General features: G+C 67.3%; 1 protein-coding gene across 1 annotated transcript in view; it reads right to left on the reverse strand.

The window, feature by feature from the left end:
- NCKAP1L (NCK associated protein 1 like) overlaps positions 1 to 19166 on the reverse strand; it is a 36694-nt gene that overhangs the window by 11902 nt on the left and 5626 nt on the right. Inside the window, 25 exon segments of the mRNA XM_058861137.1 lie at positions 106 to 191; positions 1003 to 1041; positions 1043 to 1113; positions 2037 to 2046; positions 2177 to 2283; positions 2372 to 2466; positions 2562 to 2641; positions 3364 to 3446; positions 3565 to 3652; positions 4614 to 4711; positions 5492 to 5622; positions 6504 to 6722; positions 7241 to 7372; positions 8305 to 8444; positions 9757 to 9876; positions 9951 to 10084; positions 11287 to 11431; positions 12104 to 12162; positions 12504 to 12585; positions 13424 to 13521; positions 13524 to 13543; positions 14547 to 14656; positions 15504 to 15600; positions 18054 to 18110; positions 18791 to 18944. Coding sequence (XP_058717120.1) covers positions 106 to 191; positions 1003 to 1041; positions 1043 to 1113; positions 2037 to 2046; positions 2177 to 2283; positions 2372 to 2466; positions 2562 to 2641; positions 3364 to 3446; positions 3565 to 3652; positions 4614 to 4711; positions 5492 to 5622; positions 6504 to 6722; positions 7241 to 7372; positions 8305 to 8444; positions 9757 to 9876; positions 9951 to 10084; positions 11287 to 11431; positions 12104 to 12162; positions 12504 to 12585; positions 13424 to 13521; positions 13524 to 13543; positions 14547 to 14656; positions 15504 to 15600; positions 18054 to 18110; positions 18791 to 18944 — 2455 coding nt within the window.

Consider the following 19166-nt stretch of genomic DNA (forward strand, 5'->3'; position numbering starts at 1 on the left):
TGACACCCCAGAGCCTCCCAAGGGTGGCTCACCCCAGGGCCACCCACACGGGGACCCCTCGGGGGCTGTGGCCCCCCCAGGACCCCCCCAGGTGCCCTCACCAGCTGCAGCAGCAGCAGCAGCGAGTCCTGGTTCCGAACACGAGCCGGGTCCGGCTCCTGCGCCAGCTGCAGGAGACTGCCCGAGGCCAGCTGGGGACAGCGACACACGGGGACACGATGGGGACACACGGGGACAGCGATGGGGACAGCGACACACGGGGACAGCGATGGGGACACACGGGGACACGATGGGGACAGCGACACACGGGACAGGGACAGTCAGGGACAGACGGGGACAGTCAGGGACAGGGATGGGGACAGGGACAGACGGGACAGGGACAGTCCCGAGGAGGGGACAGGGCCAGGGAGGGTGACAGGGACAGGGACAGGGAGGTGACAGGGACAGGGACAGGGAGGTGACAGGGGACAGTCCCGGCGAGGGGACAGGGACAGGGAGGGGACAGGGACAGGGAGAGGACAGGGACAGTCCCGAGGAGGGGACAGGGCCAGGGAGGTGACAGGGACAGGGACAGGGACAGGGAGGTGACAGGGACAGTCCCGGCGAGGGGACAGGGACAGGGAGGGGACAGGGACAGGGAGGGGGACAGGGACAGTCCCGGGGAGGGGACAGGGACAGGGAGGGGACAGGGCCAGGGAGGGGGACAGGGACAGTCCCGGGGAGGGGACAGGGACAGGGAGGGGACAGGGACAGTCCCGGGGAGGGGACAGTCCCGGGGAGGGGACAGTCCCGGGGGAGGGGACAGGGCCAGTCCCGGGGAGGGGACAGTCCCGGGGAGGGGACAGGGACAGGGGAGGGGACAGGGACAGTCCCGGGGAGGGGACAGGGACAGTCCCGGGGAGGGGACAGTCCCGGGGAGGGGACAGGGACAGGGAGGGGACAGGGACAGTCCGGGGAGGGGACAGGGGACAGTCCCCGGGGAGGGGACAGGGACAGGCTCACCAGCAGGAACTCCTTCAGGTGCGTCTCGATGTTTTTGTCTGTGCAGGGTGAAGAGCGCGGCCGACACCTGCACGATGGCCTTGGCCAGGCAGTGCAGGTTGTTGTTGTGGCCTGGGGACACCGAGGGGACATCGGGGACATTGGGGACACGGCTTGGGGGTGATTAAAAGTGGGGAAATGGAGGATTCGGGGAGCTTGGGGGACACAGGGGCACAGCTGGGGACAACGCTGAGTGTCCGCGGTGCCACCTCCCTCGGTGACAGCGCCGGTGTCCCCCTGCTGCGAGGATGGGACAGTGACAACAGCTGGGGACACGGGACAGGGGACACGGGGACACGGGGACACGGGGACACAGGACAGGGGGGACAGAGGGACAGGAGGACAGGGGGACACGGGGACACGGGAACATGGGGACACAGGACAGAGGGACACAGGGACACGGGGACACGGGGACAGAGGGACAGAGGGACACAGGACAGAGGGACACAGGGACACAGGGACAGAGGGACAGAGGGACACGGGGACACGGGGACACAGGACAGAGGGACACAGGGACACGGGGACACGGGGACATGGGGACACGGGGACACAGGGACACAGGGACACGGGGACAGAGGGACAGGGTGACACAGGGACACGGGGACACGGGGACAGGAGGACAGGAGGACAGGAGGACAGAGGGACACAGGACACGGGGACACAGGACAGAGGGACACGGGGACACAGGACAGAGGGACACAGGGACACGGGGACAGAGGGACACAGGGGACACAGGGACAGAGGGACACAGGGACACGGGGACAGAGGGACAGAGGGACACAGGGACACGGGGACACAGGGACACAGGGACACGGGGACAGGGTGACACAGGGACACGGGGACACAGGGACACGGGGACAGGAGGACACAGGGACATGGGGCACGGGGACAGAGGGACACAGGGACACAGGGACATGGGGACACGGGGACACGGGGACAGAGGGACAGGGGGACAGAGGGACACAGGGACACGGGGACACGGGGACAGCCCTCACCGTCCAGCTCGGGGTTGTAGAGGGACGCGGGGTCAGCGGCCAGCAGGGGCAGGGACAAGGGGACACAGGGACACGGGGACACGGGGACACAGGGACACAGGGACACGGGGACACGGGGACAGCCCTCACCGTCCAGCTCGGGGGTTGTAGAGGGACGCGGGGTCAGCGGCCAGCAGGGGCAGGGACACGGCCACGAACACCAGCAGCAGACAGGACACCTTGTAATCCTCCTCGGGGGACGAGCCCTCTGCAGGGGACAGCGGGGTGACAGCCGGGTGACAGCGGCTCCGGGTGACAGCCACACCTCCCCCCGTGTCCCCAGAGCCCCCCCAGACCTGTCCTGCTGCCGGCCAGGGCGGCCACCAGCGCCGGGTCCACCTCGCACGGGATCCCCGCGGCCGAGGCCAGCTCGAAGATGCTCAGGGTGACCTGGGGACACACGGGGGGGGGACACTCGGTGTCACTCGGTGTCACTCGGTGTCACACGGGCTGGGTGGCCCCTCCCCTGTCCCCTGTCCCCCACCTTGGATGTCGGTGTCGGGGGTCACCACGTCCGCCAGGCACTCGATGGGGCCCATCAGGAAGGGGCAGCGCCGGGAGAACACCTGGAAAGGGGTCGGGGGTCCCGGAGGGTCAGGGGGGGTCCCGAACCCCCAAATCGGGGGGTCCCGGAGGGTCAGGGGGGTCCCGAACCCCCAAATCGGGGGGTCCCAGAGGGCCAGGGGTGGGGTCAGGGGGGTCCCACCCCCCCAAATCGAGGGGTCCCGGAGCGTCGGGGGTGGGGTCAGGGGGGGTCCTGGAGGGTCGGGGGTGGGGTCAGGGGGGGTCCCGCCCCCATAATCGGGGGGTCCTGGAGGGTCCTGGAGGGTCCCACACCCAAATCAGGGGGTCCCGCAGGGTCAGGGGTGAGGTCAGGGGGGTCCTGGAGGGTCGGGGGCGGTGGGGTCAGGGGGGTCCCGCCTCCCAAATCAGGGGGTCCCGGAGGGTCGGGGGTGGGGTCAGGGGGGTCCCGGAGGGTCGGGGGTGGGGTCATGGGGGGTCCCGCAGGGTCAGGGGTGGGGTCAGGGGGGTCCCAGAGGGTCGGGGGTGGGGTCAGGGGGTCCCGAGCCCCAAATCGGGGGGTCCTGGAGGGTCAGGGGTGGGGTCAGGGGGGTCCTGGAGGGCCGGGGGTGGGGTCAGGGGGGTCCCGGAGGGTCTGGGATGGGGTCAGGGGGGTCCCGCAGGGTCGGGGGTGGGGTCAGGGGGGTCCCGCAGGGTCGGGGGTGGTGGTCAGGGGGGGTCCCGCAGGGTCGGGGGTCCCGGGGTGGGGGTGAGGGGGGGGTCCCACCTCCCTGAGGCCCTGCTGGGCCATGGCGCGGAAGCTCAGGATCTCCCCGATGATGGTCATGCGCTTGAGGACGTTCTCGGCCGCTGTGGGGACACGCGTGTGACAGGTGTGACAGGTGTGACACGTGTGACATGTGTGACACGTGTGACACGTGGGACACCCCCGGGGGACACCCCCGGACCCCTCCCCAGCCCCACTCACAGCTCAGGCGGGGCAGCAGCGCCGGCCTCTGCTCGGCCCTGCAGCAGCGCAGCTGCACCAGCGTGTCCATGTTCTCGGCCACCAGCTTCTGTGGGGACACCGGGGACACCGGGGACACCAGGGGACATCAGGGACACCAGGGGACATCAGGGGACACCAGGGGACATCAGGGACATCAGGGACATCAGGGGACATCAGGGACAACAGGGGACACCAGGGACACCAGGGACATCAGGGACACCGTGGGGACACCAGGGGACACCAGGGGACACCAGGGACATCAGGGGACACCGAGGACACCAGGGGACACCAGGGGACATCAGGGACATCAGGGGACATCAGGGGACACCAGGGACACCAGGGACACCAGGGACACCATGGGGACACCAGGGACACCGTAGGGACACCAGGGGGCATCAGGGACACCAGGGACATCGTGGGGACACCAGGGACACCGTGGGGACACCAGGGACACCGTGGAGACACCAGGGGACATCAGGGACATCGTGGGGACACCAGGGGACATCAGGGACACCAGGGGACACCAGGGGGGCATCAGGGGACACCGGGAGCCTTCAGGACCTGGCACCTCCGGCCCTCCCGCAGAGCCCAAGGGGTGACAGGGACGGGGTTGGGGTGGCCCTGCCTGTCCTGTCGCTGTCCCAGCCTGTCCCCAGCCGCTGTCCCCTGTCCCCAGCCCCTGTCCCCTGTCCCCAGCCCCTGTCCCCTGTCCCCAGCCCTGTCCCCTGTCCCCAGCTGCTGTCCCCTGTCCCCAGCCCTGTCCCCTGTCCCCTGTCCCCAGCCCCTGTCCCCTGTCCCCTGTCCCCAGCCCTGTCCCCTGTCCCCAGCCCCTGTCCCCTGTCCCCAGCCCTGTCCCCAGCCCTGTCCCCTGTCCCCTGTCCCCTGTCCCCTGTCCCCAGCCCCTGTCCCCTGTCCCCTGTCCCCTGTCCCCAGCCCGGTCCCCTGTCCCCAGCCCTGTCCCCTGTCCCCTGTCCCCAGCCCTGTCCCCTGTCCCCAGCCCTGTCCCCTGTCCCCTGTCCCTGCTGTACCTTCAGCTCGGTCACCTGGGACCCCACGTGCCACATCAGGTTCTCGCTCAGGAACCGCATCCCGTAGGGCCCGATCAGCTCGGCCAGAGCCCGCATCTCTGCGGAGGGGACACGGGGACACGGTGGGGACACTGGGGACATGGTGGGGACACGGGAGGGGACACGGGAGGGGACACGGGGACACGGTGGGGACACTGGGGACATGGTGGGGACACGGGGACACGGGGGACACGGGGACACGGTGGGGACACTGGGGACATGGTGGGGACACGGGGACACGGTGGGGACACTGGGGACACGGTGGGGACACGGGAGGCGACACGGGGACACGGGGGACACGGGGACACTGGGGACACGGTGGGGACACTGGGGACACGGTGGGGACACGGGGACACGGGAGGGGACACGGGGACACGGTGGGGACACGGGGACACGGTGGGGACACGGGAGGGGACAGGGGGGACACGGTGGGGACACGGGAGGGGACAGGAGGGACATGGTGGGGACACGGGGACACGGTGGGGACACGGGGGGGGGACAGGGGGGACACGGGGGGACACGGGAGGGGACAGGGGGCGACCCCAGCAGGGACAGGGTGGGGACACGGGCGGGGACAGGGGAGGGGACATGGTGGGGACACGGGAGGGGACAGGGAGGTGACCCCGGTGAGGTCAGGAGGTGACCCCAGAGGGGACAGGAGGTGACCCAGGAGGGGACAGGAGGTGGCAGGAGGTGACAGGAGGTGACAGGAGGTGACAGGCGGTGACAGGAGGTGACAGGAGGTGACCCCAGCAGGGACAGGCAGTGACAGGAGGTGACAGGAGGTGACAGGAGGGGACAGGAGGTGACATCCCCCCCCCGAGCTCCCCGGTCCCCACCGGACACGTCGGAGAACTCGGCGGCGCTGAACGGGGGCGGCTCCTCGCGGGGCGCGGTGACAAAAGCCTGCAGGGCTGGGGACACCAGCACGGCCCCGCTGCTGGCCTGGCGCAGCAGCGCCTCCAGGTACCTGGGGACACCGCGGGGACAGTGGCACCCGCGGGGGTGGCACCCACGGGAGTGGCACCCACAGCAACAGGAGCCAGGATCGGGGGACTGGAAACAAACTCAGGGGACCAGGATTGGGATTTGGGCTCTGGGGACAGGATCGGGGCACTGGGGACAGGATCGGGGCTCTGGGGACAGGATTGGGACATTGGGGACAGGATCGGGGCATTGGGGACAGGATTGGGGCATTGGGGACACGGCTGAGGGACAGGGGACAGGATTCAGGGACTGGGGACAGGATCCAGGGATGGGGACAGGATTGGGGCATTCGGGACAGGATCCAGGGATGGGGACAGGATCCAGGGATGGGGACAGGATCCAGGGACAGGGGACAGGATCCAGGGATTGTGCTGCAGGGACCACGAGCTGCTGCCACCACCCCCATTCATCCCCGTGTCCCCACTGCCACCACCACCACCCCCATCCCCATGTCCCCACCACCTTGTCCGTGTCCCCGTGGGTGGCACTGCCATCCCCATGTCCCCACGGCCGTGTCTGTGTCCCCGTGGTGGCACTGCCATCCCCATGTCCCCACCACCCTGTCCATGTCCCCATGGTGGCACTGCCATCCCCGTGTCCCCACGGCCGTGTCCATGTCCCCGTGGTGGCACTGCCATCCCCATGTCCCCACCACCCTGTCCGTGTCCCCATGGTGGCACTGCCATCCCCATGTCCCCACGGCCGTGTCCCCGTGGTGGCACTGCCATCCCCGTGTCCCCACCACCCTGTCCGTGTCCCCGTGGTGGCACTGCCATCCCCGTGTCCCCACCACCCTGTCCGTGTCCCCGTGGTGGCACTGCCATCCCCGTGTCCCCACGGCCGTGTCCCCGTGGTGGCACTGACCAGTCGGTGTAGATGGCGGTCAGCGTGGGCTGCCCGCTGGCGTCGCGGGGGTGGCTCTGCTGGAGCAGCACCGTGCGCAGCAGCCGCGCCGTGTCCAGGGCCACCAAGTGTCCCAAGCTCTGCACCAGCCCCATGTAGGCCACCAGCCCCGCCAGCACCTCCGAGGGACGGGCCACCTCCTGCGTGGCCTGGCTGTAGCCAGCCATGGCCACGATGGCCCTGAGGGGACACGGGGACAGTGAGGGACCCTCTGTGTGTCACCCCGGCCCCGTGTGGCCACCAGCCCCATGTAGGCCACCAGCCCCGCCAGCACCTCCAAGGGACGGGCCACCTCCTGCGTGGCCTGGCTGTAGCCAGCCATGGCCACGATGGCCCTGAGGGGACACGGGGACAGTGAGGGACCCTCCATATGTCCCCCCAGCCCCGTGTGGCCACCAGCCCCGTGTGGCCACCAGCCCCGCCAGCACCTCCTGCGTGGCCTGGCTGTAGCCAGCCATGGCCACGATGGCCCTGAGGGGACATTGGGACAGTGAGGGACCCCCCGCGTGTCCCCCCGGCCCCACGTGGCCACCAGCCCCGTGTGGCCACCAGCCCCGCCAGCACCTCTGAGGGACGGGCCACCTCCTGCATGGCCTGGCTGTAGCCAGCCATGGTCACAATGGCCCTGAGGGGACACGGGGACAGTGAGGGACCCCCCGTGTGTCCCCCCGGCCCCGGTGGCCCCGGCCGGGCCCCACCTGGCCAGGCGCGTCTCCAGGTGGCTGCTCAGGTACTCGGCCGGTGTCACCGTGTGACCGAAGACGGTGAAGTTGGGGACGTGGTTGAGGCTCAGGGACAGCTCGGACAGGGTCAGGTGCAGCTTGTCCATGCTGGGGGGACAATCGTGGTGTCACCCCGTGGGGACAATCATGGTGTCACCAGATAATCATGGTGTCACCCCGTGGGGACAATCACGGTGTCACCAGACAATCGTGGTGTCACCCCATGGGGACAATCGTGGTGTGGTGTGGGGACAATCATGGTGTCACCAGACAATTGTGGTGTCACCCTTGGGGACAATCACAGTGTCACCAGTCACGGTGTCACCGTTGGGGACAGTCACAGTGTCACCAGTTACAGTGCCACCCCATGGGGACAATCATGGTGTCACCAGACAATGTCACCACACAATCACGGTGTCACCAGTCACGGTGTCACCCTTGGGAACAGTCACGGTGTCACCAGACAGCCACAGTGTCACCCCGTGGGGACAATCACAGTGTCACCATGGGGACAATCACAGTGTCACCAGACAGTCACAGTGTCACCAGACAGCCACAGTGTCACCCCGTGGGGACAGTCACAGTGTCACCAGACAGTCACAGTGTCACCAGACAGCCACAGTGTCACCCCGTGGGGACAGTCAGTGTCACCCCGTGGGGACAGTGTCACCCCGTGGGGACAGCCACAGTGTCACCAGACAATCACAGTGTCACCCCGTGGGGACAGTCACAGTGTCACCAGACAGCCACAGTGTCACCCCGTGGGGACAGTCAGTGTCACCCCGTGGGGACAGTCACAGTGTCACCCTGTGGGGACAGTCACAGTGTCACCAGACAGCCACAGTGTCACCCCGTGGGGACAGTCACAGTGTCACCCCGTGCGGACAGTGTCACCCCGTGGGGACAGTCACAGTGTCACCAGACAGCCAGTGTCACCCCGTGGGGACAGTCACAGTGTCACCCCGTGGGGACAGTCACGGTGTCACCAGACAGCCACAGTGTCACCCCATGGGGACAGTCCCCCCGCGGGTGACACTCACGTGGTGCTCAGGGTCCTGTCCCGTCGCTGGCTCTCTGTCCCCGGTTTGTCCCTGTCGGGGTCCCCCTTGCGGGGCGGCTGCTTCGGGCTCTTCTTGCCGCGGGCTCTGCTGACGGTGGCCGCGCAGTGCTTGGGCAGCAGCTGCGGGGTGGGGACAGGCTCGTGGGGACATGGGGACACCCCAAACGGGGCCACCAGCACCTCAGCCAGGCCACCGTCCCCCTGGGCTGGCTCGGGGGACGCCCTGCCAGGTTTTGTCCCCATGGAGAAACGTCCTCGTCCCCAGGGTTTGGTGGGGACAGAGAGGCCATGGAGACCCCAAAGGTCCTGAAGGCCCCAGAGGTTCTGGAGACCCTTGGGGCCACCAAAACCCCAAAGGTCCTGGAGACCCCAAAGGTCCTGGAGGCCCCCGAGGTTCTGGAGACCCCTGGGGCCACCAAGATCCCAAAGGTCCTGGAGACCCCAGAGGTCCTGGAGACCCCAAAGGCCACCAAGCCCCAAAGGCCACCAAACCCTCAGAGGTTCTGGAGACCCCAAAGATCATTGAGCCCCCAGAGGTTCTGGAGACCCTTGGGACCACCAAAGGTCCTGAAGACCCCAAAGGTCACGAAGGCCCCAAAGGTCCTGGAGACCCCAAAGGTCCTGGAGACCCCAAAGGTTCTGGAGACCCCAACAACCACCAAGATCCCAAATGTTCTGAAGGCCCCAAAGGTTCTGGAGACCCCAAAGGCCACCAAGCCCCAAAGGCCACCAAACCCTCAGAGGTTCTGGAGACCCCAAAGATCATTGAGCCCCCAGAGGTCCTGGAGAGCCTTGGGGCCACCAAGACCCCAAAGGTCCTGGAGACCCCAAAGGTTCTGGAGACCCCAAAGGTTCTGGAGACCCCAAAGGTCATGAAGGCCCCAAAGGTCCTGGAGACCCCAAAGGTCCTGGAGACCCCAAAGGTTCTGGAGACCCCAAAGGTTCTGGAGACCCCAAAGGTCCTGGAGACCCCAAAGGCCCTGGAGACCCTTGGAGCCACCAAGACCCCAAATGCCCCAAAGGTCCTGGAGACCCCAAAGGCCATCAAGACCCCAAAGGCCACCAAGCCCCCAGAGGTTCTGGAGACCCCAACAACCACCAAGACCCCAAAGGTCCTGAAGGCCCCAAGGGTCCTGGAGACCCCAAAGGGCCACCAAGCCCCAAAGGCCACCAAGCCACCAGAGGTTCTGGAGACCCCAACAACCACCAAGACCCCAAATGTCCTGAAGGCCCCAAAGGTCCTGGAGACCCCAAAGCCCCCAGAGGTTCTGGAGACCCCAAAGCCCCCAGAGGTTCTGGAGACCCCAACAACCACCAAGACCCCAAAGGTCCTGAAAGCCCCAAAAGTGACCAATCCATCTGAACGTCCCAGACCCTCCCCAAGCCCCCTGAGGTCCCCCTGCAGGTCCCGGAGCCCCCCAGCCCCCGTCACCTGCTGGCTGAGGTTGTGCTGCTCGGCGCAGGCGTCCAGCACGCAGCCGCTGCCCACCCGCCCCAGCTCCTCCAGGAACCGGTGGCACAGCCCCAGCGCCGCCGCCTCCAGCTGGGGGTGCTGCCAGGGGGGACCCTCAGAGCCGGGGACGGCGCTGGGGGACCCCCAGGACCCCCCCCGGGGGTGTCACCAACCTCCTCGGGGCACATGGGGTGGGGGCAGCGCGAGAAGTGGGCGCAGAGCAGGGGGAAGGCGATGGAGAAGCGCAGCATGGACGGCTCCTCCAGCGCCGCCGAGAACATCCGCTCCAGGGGGGCGGGGGTAGAAACTGGGGGGAAATGGGGGGAAATGGGGGAAACTGGGGGGAAATGGGGGGGGGAAAACTGGGGGAAATGGGGGGAAAAAACTGGGGGGAAATGGGGGGGGAAATGGGGAAAAAAAAATGGGGGGGAAATGGGGGAAACTTGGGGGGAAATGGGGGGGAAAACTGGGGGGAAACGGGGGGGAAATGGGGGAAACTGGGGGGGAAATGGGGGAAACTTGGGGGGAAATGGGGGGGAAAACTGGGGGGAAACGGGGGGAAATGGGGGAAACTGGGGGGGAAATGGGGGAAACTTGGGGGGAAATGGGGGGGAAATGGGGGGAAACTGGGGGGGAAATGGGGAGGAAAACTGGGGGGAAAAAACTGGGGAAAAGGGGGGGAAATTGGTGGGAAAAACTGGGGGGGGAAAAGGGTGGGAAAAAGGGGGAAAATGGGGGGGAAAAGGGGGGGAAAACTGGGGGGGAAATGGGGGGAAAAACTGGGGGGAAAAGGGGGGAAAATTGGGGGGAAAAGGGGGGAAATGGGGGGAAAAGGGGGGAAAAGGGGGGGAAAAGGGAGGAAAAAAGGGGGAAAAAATGGGGAAAAGGGGGGAAATGGGGGGGAAAGGGTGGGGAAAGGGGTACGGGGTGGGAAAAGGGTAGGAAAAGGGGAAATGGGGTGGGGAAAGGGAAGGGAGAGGGGGTTTGGGGTGGGAGAAGGGGATTTGGGGTGGGAGAAGGGGATTTGGGGTGGGAAATGGGGGTTTGGGGTGGGAAATGGGGGTTTGGGGTGGGAGAAGGGGATTTGGGGTGTGGAATGAGGGTTTGGGGTGTGAAATGGGGGTTTGGGGGTGGGAGAAGGGGGTTTGGGGTGGGAGAAGGGGATCTGGGGTGTGGAATGGGGGTTTGGGGTGGGAGAAGGGGATTTGGGGTGTGAAATGGGGGTTTGGGGTGTGAAATGGGGGTTTGGGGTGGAGAAGGGGGTTTGGGGTGTGAAATGGGGATTTGGGGTGGGAAATGGAGGTTTGGGGTGGGAAATGGGGGTTTGGGGTGGGAAATGGGGATTTGGGGTGTGGAATGGGGGTTTGGGGTGGGAGAAGGGGGTTTGGGGTGGGAAATGGGGGTTTGGGGTGGGAGAAGGGGATTTGGGGTGTGGAATGAGGGTTTGGGGTGTGAAATGGGGGTTTGGGGTGTGAAATGGGGGTGCAGGAGAAGGGGCCGGGCGCTGACCACAGGTGGACAGGTCCGAGGTCTCGTCCAGCAGCTCCTCGGGCCGGTCCAGCAGCAGCGTGTGGAACATCACCAGGCTCATGGCGCGCCCCACGTCACCGTTGGACGCCAGCGGCAGCGGAGCCTTGGCCACGCTCGTGTAGGCCTGGGGACACCGAGATGGGGACAGAGGGGACATGGTGGGGACACCGAGATGGGGACAGAGGGGACAGGGGACATGGGGACACCGTGATGGGGACAGAGGGGACAGGGGACACCGTGATGGGGACACTGGGGACAGGGGACATGGGGACACCGTGATGGGGACAGCGGGGACAGTGGGGACATGGTGGGGACACCGTGATGGGGACAGAGGGGACATGGTGGGGACACCGTGATGGGGACAGAGGGGACAGTGGGGACATGGTGGGGACACCGAGATGGGGACAGTGGGGACATGGTGGGGACACCGAGATGGGGACAGAGGGGACAGGGGACACCGTGATGGGGACAGAGGGGACAGGGGACACGGGGACACGGTGATGGGGACAGAGGGGACAGGGGACACCGTGATGGGGACAGAGGGGACAGTGGGGACATGGTGGGGACACCGAGATGGGGACACAGGGGACATGGTGGGGACACCGAGATGGGGACAGAGGGGACAGGGGACACAGGGACACAGTGATGGGAACAGCGGGGACAGCAGGGACAGGGACAGGGATGGGGTCACGGGACACGGGGACAGCAGGGACAGGGACAGGGACAGGGACAAGGACAGGGACAGGGACAGGGACAGGGACAGGGACAGGGACAGGGACAGGGACAGAGCCACCACCTGGAGCCGGAACCAGTCCAGGCGCAGCGCGGTGAAGTCAAACTCCTCCTTGTCATCGACTGCGGGGACACGGGGACATGGGCACAGGGCTGGGGGGTGGCAGTGCCACCACAGGGGGTGCCCAGCCCGGGATTGTCCCAGGGGTCCGGGGACAGGGGGGGACACCGGGCTGGGGTGGCACCGGGGACGCGTTGAGGGGACATCCCGGGCTGGGAGGGGACACTCCGGGCTGGGAGGGGACATCCCGGGCTGGGAGGGGACACAGGGACATGGGGACACGTTGAGGGGACATCCCGGGCTGGGAGGGGACACTCCGGGCTGGGAGGGGACACTCCGGGCTGGGAGGGGACATCCCGGGCTGGGAGGGGACATCCCGGGCCGGGAGGGGACACATCCGCACCTTCCTTGGCCGAGAGAGCCGAGAGGGAACTGACGAAGGACGAGAGGATCACCGACTCCTCCTCGGGACACACCGAGAGGTTCTGCGGGGACACGGCGGGCTCAGGGGACAGGGACAGCTCGGAGGGGACTCGGGGACAGCTCGGAGGGGACTCAGGGGATAGGGACAGCCCGGAGGGGACTCAGGGACAGCCCGGAGGGGACTCAGGGACAGCCCAGAAGGGACTCAGGGACAGCTCAGAGGGGACTCGGGGACAGCTCGGAGGGGACTCAGGGACAGCCCGGAGGGGACTCGGGGACAGCTCAGAGGGGACTCAGGGACAGCCCGGAGGGGACTCGGGGACAGCCCGGAGGGGGCTCAGGGGACACGGCGGGCTCAGGGGACAGCCCGGAGGGGACTCGGGGACAGCTCGGAGGGGACTCAGGGACAGCCCGGAGGGGACTCAGGGGATAGGGACAGCCCGGAGGGGACTCAGGGACAGCCCGAGGGGGGCTCTGGGGACAGCCCGGAGGGGACTCAGGGACAGCCCAGAAGGGACTCAGGGACAGCTCGGAGGGGACTCGGGGACAGCTCGGAGGGGGCTCAGGGGACACGGCGGGCTCAAGGGACAGGGACAGCCCGGAGGGGACTCAGGGGACACGGCGGGCTCAAGGGACAGGGACAGCCCGGAGGGGACTCAGGGGACACGGCGGGCTCAAGGGACAGGGACAGCCCGGAGGGGACTCAGGGGACAGGGACAGCTCAGAAGGGGCTCAGGGGACAGCTCGGAGGGGGCTCAGGGGACAGGGACAGCTCAGAGGGGACTCAGGGACAGCCCGAAGGGGGCTCAGGGACAGTCCAGGGCGGGCTCAGGGACAGCCCGGAGGGGACTCAGGGGACACCCCGGGCTCAGGGGACAGTGCCACCCCTCCAGGACACACCTGGATGACGTCGCTGAGCACGAGCGCGTCGAAGCGGGCCAGGTAGTGGCGGTGGTAGCGGCGCAGGAGCCGCAGGTGCCGCCGAACCAGCGCCCGACGAACAGCAGCTCCGCCACACGGCTGCGCACGGGGGGCGTCAGAGACCCCCAGAGACCCCCACCACAAAAAAAAAACCCTGCCCAGGAACCCCGAAATGGGGACAGCAGGGACCCCGAAATGGGGACAGCAGGGACCCCAAAATGGGAACCCCAGGGACCCCAAAATAGGGAGAGCAGGGATCCCGAAATGGGGCAACAGAGACCCCGAAATGGGGCAACAGAGACCCCGAAATGGGGACAGCAGGGACCCCAAAATGGGGAGAGCAGGGACCCCGAAATAGGGACAGCAGGGACCCCGAAATAGGGAGAGCAGGGACCCCAAAATGGGGCAACAGAGACCCCGAAATGGGGAGAGCAGGGACCCCGAAATCGGGCAACAGAGACCCCAAAATGGGGAGAGCAGGGACCCCAAAATGGGAACCCCAGGGACCCCGAAATGGGGAGAGCAGGGACCCCAAAACGGGGACCCCAGGGACCCCGAAATGGGAACCTCAGGGACCCCGAAATGGGGAGAGCAGGGACCCCAAAATGGGGAGAGCAGGGACCCCGAAATGGGGCAACAGAGACCCCGAAACGGGGACCCCAGGGACCCCGAAATGGGGAGAGCAGGGACCCCGAAATGGGGAGAGCAAGGACCCCGAAATGGGGACCCAGGGACTCCGAAATGGGGCAGCAGGGACCCCAAAATGGGGAGAGCAGGGACCCCGAAATGGGAACCCCAGGGACCCCGAAATGGGAACCCCAGGGACCCCGAAATGGGGAGAGCAGGGACCCCAAAACAGGGACAACGGGGACCCCAAAATGGGAACAGCAGGGACCCTAAAATGGGGACAGCAGGGACCCCAAAATGGGGAGAGCGGGAACCCCGAAATGGGGACCCCAGGGACCCCAAAATGGGGAGAGCAGGGACCCCAAAACAGGGACAACAAGGACCCCAAAATGGGGACCCCAGGGACCCCAAAATGGGGACAGGAACCCCACTGCAGGGACCGAGGGACCCGCGGGTGTCCCCTCCCTGTCCCCACCTGTCCGTGAAGTCCTCGGGGCTCTTGGCCTTGGTGACGTGCTCGGCGTGTCGCGACAGCCAGCTCACCTCGTCGCGACACAGCGACAGCGCCACGAACACCAGCAGGGCCTGGGGGGGCGGGGGAGCTCGGGGACCCCCCCGGATCCACCGGGAAGGACCCGGAACGCACCCCCCGAACCCCAAATCCCGCATCCCATACCCTGAATCCACCCCCGAACCCCAAATCCCGAACCCCAAACCCTGAATCCCAAACCCCGAACCCCAAATCCCGAACCCCAAACCCTGAATCCGCCCCCGAACCCCAAATCCCGCACCCCAAACCCTGAATCCACCCCCGAACCCCAAACTCTGCACCCCAAACCCTGAATCCACCCCCGAACCCCAAACTCTGCACCCCAAACCCTGAATCCCAAACCCCGAACCCCAAATCCCGCACCCCAAACCCTGAATCCCAAACCCCGAACCCCAAACCCTGAATCCCAAACCCTGAACCCCAAACTCTGCACCCCAAACCCTGAATCCACCCCCGAACCCCAAACTTTGCACCCCAAACCCTGAACCCCAAACCCTGAACCCCAAATCCCGAACCCCAAACCCCGATCCACCCCCGAACCCCAAACTCTGCACCCCAAACCCTGAATCCCAAACCCTGAACCCCAAACTCTGCACTCCAAACCCTGAATCAACCCCCGAACCCCAAATCCCGAACCCCAAACCCTAAATCCACCCCCTGAACCCCAAATCCCGCACCCTCCTACCCCAAACCTCCCAAAATCCCAATAAAATCTCACAAACGCCCCCAAAATCTCCCTCCAAAACCGCCCAAATCCCACAAAAACCTCCCCCCAGAATATCCCAACTTCCCCCAGAATATCCCAAACCCCCCCAAAATATCCCAAATCGCCCCAAATCCTCCCAACCCCCCCCAAAATGTCCCAAATTCTCCGGAGCTCACCTTGGGTCCGAGCAGCCCGGGCTGATCCTCCAGCAGCGCCACGAGCTCCCGCACGGCCCCGCGCAGGAACGAGCGGCGGCCCCGGTGCAGCGCCGGGCTGGGGGGGTCGGGGAGGTTTGGGGGGGTCCCGGGGGTCCCCGGGGTCGTGGGGGACAAGGGGGGGGACAAAGGGGACAAGGGGGGGGACAAGGGGAGGGGAAAGAACCCCGGTGGTCGCGGGCAGTGACTCGATGCGGGAGGGTTGAGGGGATTTTGGGGGGGTCGCGGGCGGTTTGGGGGGGTCCCCGGGGGTCCCCGAGGGTCCCCGAGGGTCCCCGCGGTCGTGGGGGGTCGTGGGGGACACGGGGAGGACAACTGGGGGACAAGAGGGGACAAAGGGGAGACAAGGGAGGGACAAGGTGGGGACAAGTCGGGGACAAGGGGAGGGGGCAGAACCCCGGTGGTCGCGGGCAGTGACTCGATGCGGGAGGGTTGAGGGGGATTTTGGGGGGGTTGCGGGCGGTTTGGGGGGCTCCCCTGGGGTCCCCGGGGGTCGTGGGGGTCGTGGGGAGTCGTGGAGGACACGGGGGGACAATTGGGGGACAAGCGGGGACAAAGGGGGGACAAGGGGAGGGGACAGAGCTCCAGCGGTCGCGGGCAGTGACTCGATGCGGGAGGGTTGAGGGGATTTTGGGGGGGTTGCGGGAGGTTTGGGGGGATCCCCGGGGGTCCCCGGGGTCGTGGGGGTCGTGGGGAGTCGTGGAGGACACGGGGGTACAATTGGGGGACAAGAGGGGACAAAGGGGGGACAAGGGGAGGGGACAGAGCTCCAGCGGTCGCGGGCAGTGACTCGATGCGGGAGGGTTGAGGGGATTTTGGGGGGGTCAGGGGTGGTTTTGGGGGGGTCCCCGGGGGTCCCCGAGGGTCCCCGGGGGTCCCCGCGGTCGTGGGGGGTCGTGCGGAACACGGGGGGACAATTGGGGGACAAGAGAGGGACAAGGGAGGGACAAGGTGGGGACAAGTCGGGGACAAGGGGAGGGGACAGAACCCCGGCAGTCGCGGGCAGTGACTCGATGCGGGAGGGTTGAGGGGATTTTGGGGGGGTTGCGGGCGGTTTGGGGGGGTCCCCGAGGGTCCCCGGGGTCGTGGGGGTCGTGGGGAGTCGTGGAGGACACGGGGGTACAATTGGGGGACAAGAGGGGACAAAGGGGGGACAAGGGGAGGGGACAGAGCTCCAGCGGTCGCGGGCAGTGACTCGATGCGGGAGGGTTGAGGGGATTTTGGGGGGGTCAGGGGTGGTTTTGGGGGGGTCCCCGGGGGTCCCCGAGGGTCCCCGGGGGTCCCCGCGGTCGTGGGGGGTCGTGCGGAACACGGGGGGACAATTGGGGGACAAGAGAGGGACAAGGGAGGGACAAGGTGGGGACAAGTCGGGGACAAGGGGAGGGGACAGAACCCCGGCAGTCGCGGGCAGTGACTCGATGCGGGAGGGTTGAGGGGATTTTGGGGGGGTTGCGGGCGGTTTGGGGGGGTCCCCGAGGGTCCCCGGGGTCGTGGGGGTCGTGGGGAGTCGTGGAGGACACGGGGGTACAATTGGGGGACAAGAGGGGACAAAGGGGGGACAAGGGGAGGGGACAGAGCTCCAGCGGTCGCGGGCAGTGACTCGATGCGGGAGGGTTGAGGGGATTTTGGGGGGGTCAGGGGTGGTTTTGGGGGGGTCCCCGGGGGTCCCCGAGGGTCCCCGGGGGTCCCCGCGGTCGTGGGGGGTCGTGCGGAACACGGGGGGACAATTGGGGGACAAGAGAGGGACAAGGGAGGGACAAGGTGGGGACAAGTCGGGGACAAGGGGAGGGGACAGAACCCCGGCAGTCGCGGGCAGTGACTCGATGCGGGAGGGTTGAGGGGATTTTGGGGGGGTTGCGGGCGGTTTGGGGGGGTCCCCGAGGGTCCCCGGGGGTCCCCGCGGTCGTGGGGGGTTGTGGGGGACACGGGGGGACAATTGGGGGACAAGAGGGGACAAAGGGGGGACAAGGTGGGGACAAGTCGGGGACAAGGGGAGGGGACAGAGCTCCAGCGGTCGCGGGCAGTGACCGCATGCGGGAGGGTTGAGGGGATTTTGGGGGGGTCGGGGGTGGTTTTGGGGGGCTCCCCTGGGGTCCCCGGGGTCGTGGGGAGTCGTGGAGGACACGGGGGTACAACTGGGGGACAAGAGGGGACAAAGGGGGGACAAGGGGAGGGGACAGAGCTCCAGCGGTCGCGGGCAGTGACTCGATGCGGGAGGGTTGAGGGGATTTTGGGGGGGTTGCGGGCGGTTTGGGGGGGTCCCCGGGGGTCCCCAGGGTCCGGATGGGTGACAAGGGGAGGGATCAGGGTCAGGGCCACCCAAGCGACCCCCCCGGCCACCCCCAGGGGACAGCGCGTGTGACAATGGGGGGGGAGCGGTTGTGGCACGGCGAGGATGAAACCGGGACCCCCCCAGGGCCCCCCCCTGGTTTTGGGGGGCTCCCAAACCCCCCGGGACCTCCCCCAACCCCCCCCCCCCGAGCCCCCCCAGACCTGTGAGCCCCCCCAGACCTGTGAGCCACCGCGTGGTCCCGGCACTCCTTGACATCGGCCACGCGCTTCCCGAACCTGGGGAGGGGCACCTGGAGCGACCCCCGGAGCCCCCCCGGGCACAGCCCCCGGAGCCGGGGACCCCCAAAATCCCCCGAACAGCCCCCGGAGCCGGGGACCCCCGAAAAACCCCGAACAGCCCCCCAGGCACCCCCAAAAACCCCTCAAAAATCCCCCCGGCACCCCCAAAATCCCCTGAACCCCTCCCGGCACCCCCAAAAACCCCTCAACAATCCCCCCAGCACCCCCAAAATCCCCCGAACCCCCCGGCACGCCCGGCACTCCCAAAATCCCCTGACAACACCCCCCGACATTCCCTAAATTCCCCGGACCCCCCCTGGCACCCCCAAAATTCCCTGAACTGCCCCCCTGACACTCCCAAAATCCCCTGAACCCCCCCGGCACCCCCCGACACCCCCAAAAATCCCCCAAACAGCCCCCCCGACACCCCCCAACATTCCCAAAATCCCCTGAACCCCCCCGAACTCCCCCTGACACCCCCAAAATCCCCCAAACAGCCCCCCCGACACCCCAAAAATCCCCCAAACAGCCCCCCCGGCACCCCCCGACATTCCCAAAATCCCCAAAACCCCCCCCGGCACCCCCAAAATCCCCTGAACAGCCCCCCTGACACCCCCAAAAATCCCCCAAACAGCCGCCCCGGCACCCCCAGCCCCCCCCGGGGTCCCCCTCCTCACCCCCGGAGCCCCCCCAGCAGCTCCTCGGTGACTTTGTGCACCGCGATGGCCTCGTCGCGCACCAGGGTGACAAAGAGGGTCCCCTGCAGGGCCTGGCGCCACAGCTCCTGGCACGGGGGGGCTGCCAGAGCCCCCGGGCACACCAGGAACCCCACTGGGGGACAGAGCCGGTCAGGGACCCCAAAACTGGGACCCCAAAATGGGGACATGGCCAAGGGACCCCACTGGGGGACAGAGCCAGTCAGGGACCCCAAAATGGGACCCCAAAACTGGGACCCCAAAACTGGGACATGGCCCAGGAACCCCACTGGGGGACAGAGCCGGTCAGGGACCCCGAAACTGGGACCCCAAAACTGGGACCCCAAAATGGGGACAC

The sequence above is a fragment of the Poecile atricapillus genome, chromosome 35 (genome assembly GCF_030490865.1).
Source record: "Poecile atricapillus isolate bPoeAtr1 chromosome 35, bPoeAtr1.hap1, whole genome shotgun sequence".
NCBI classification, from domain to species: domain Eukaryota; kingdom Metazoa; phylum Chordata; class Aves; order Passeriformes; family Paridae; genus Poecile; species Poecile atricapillus.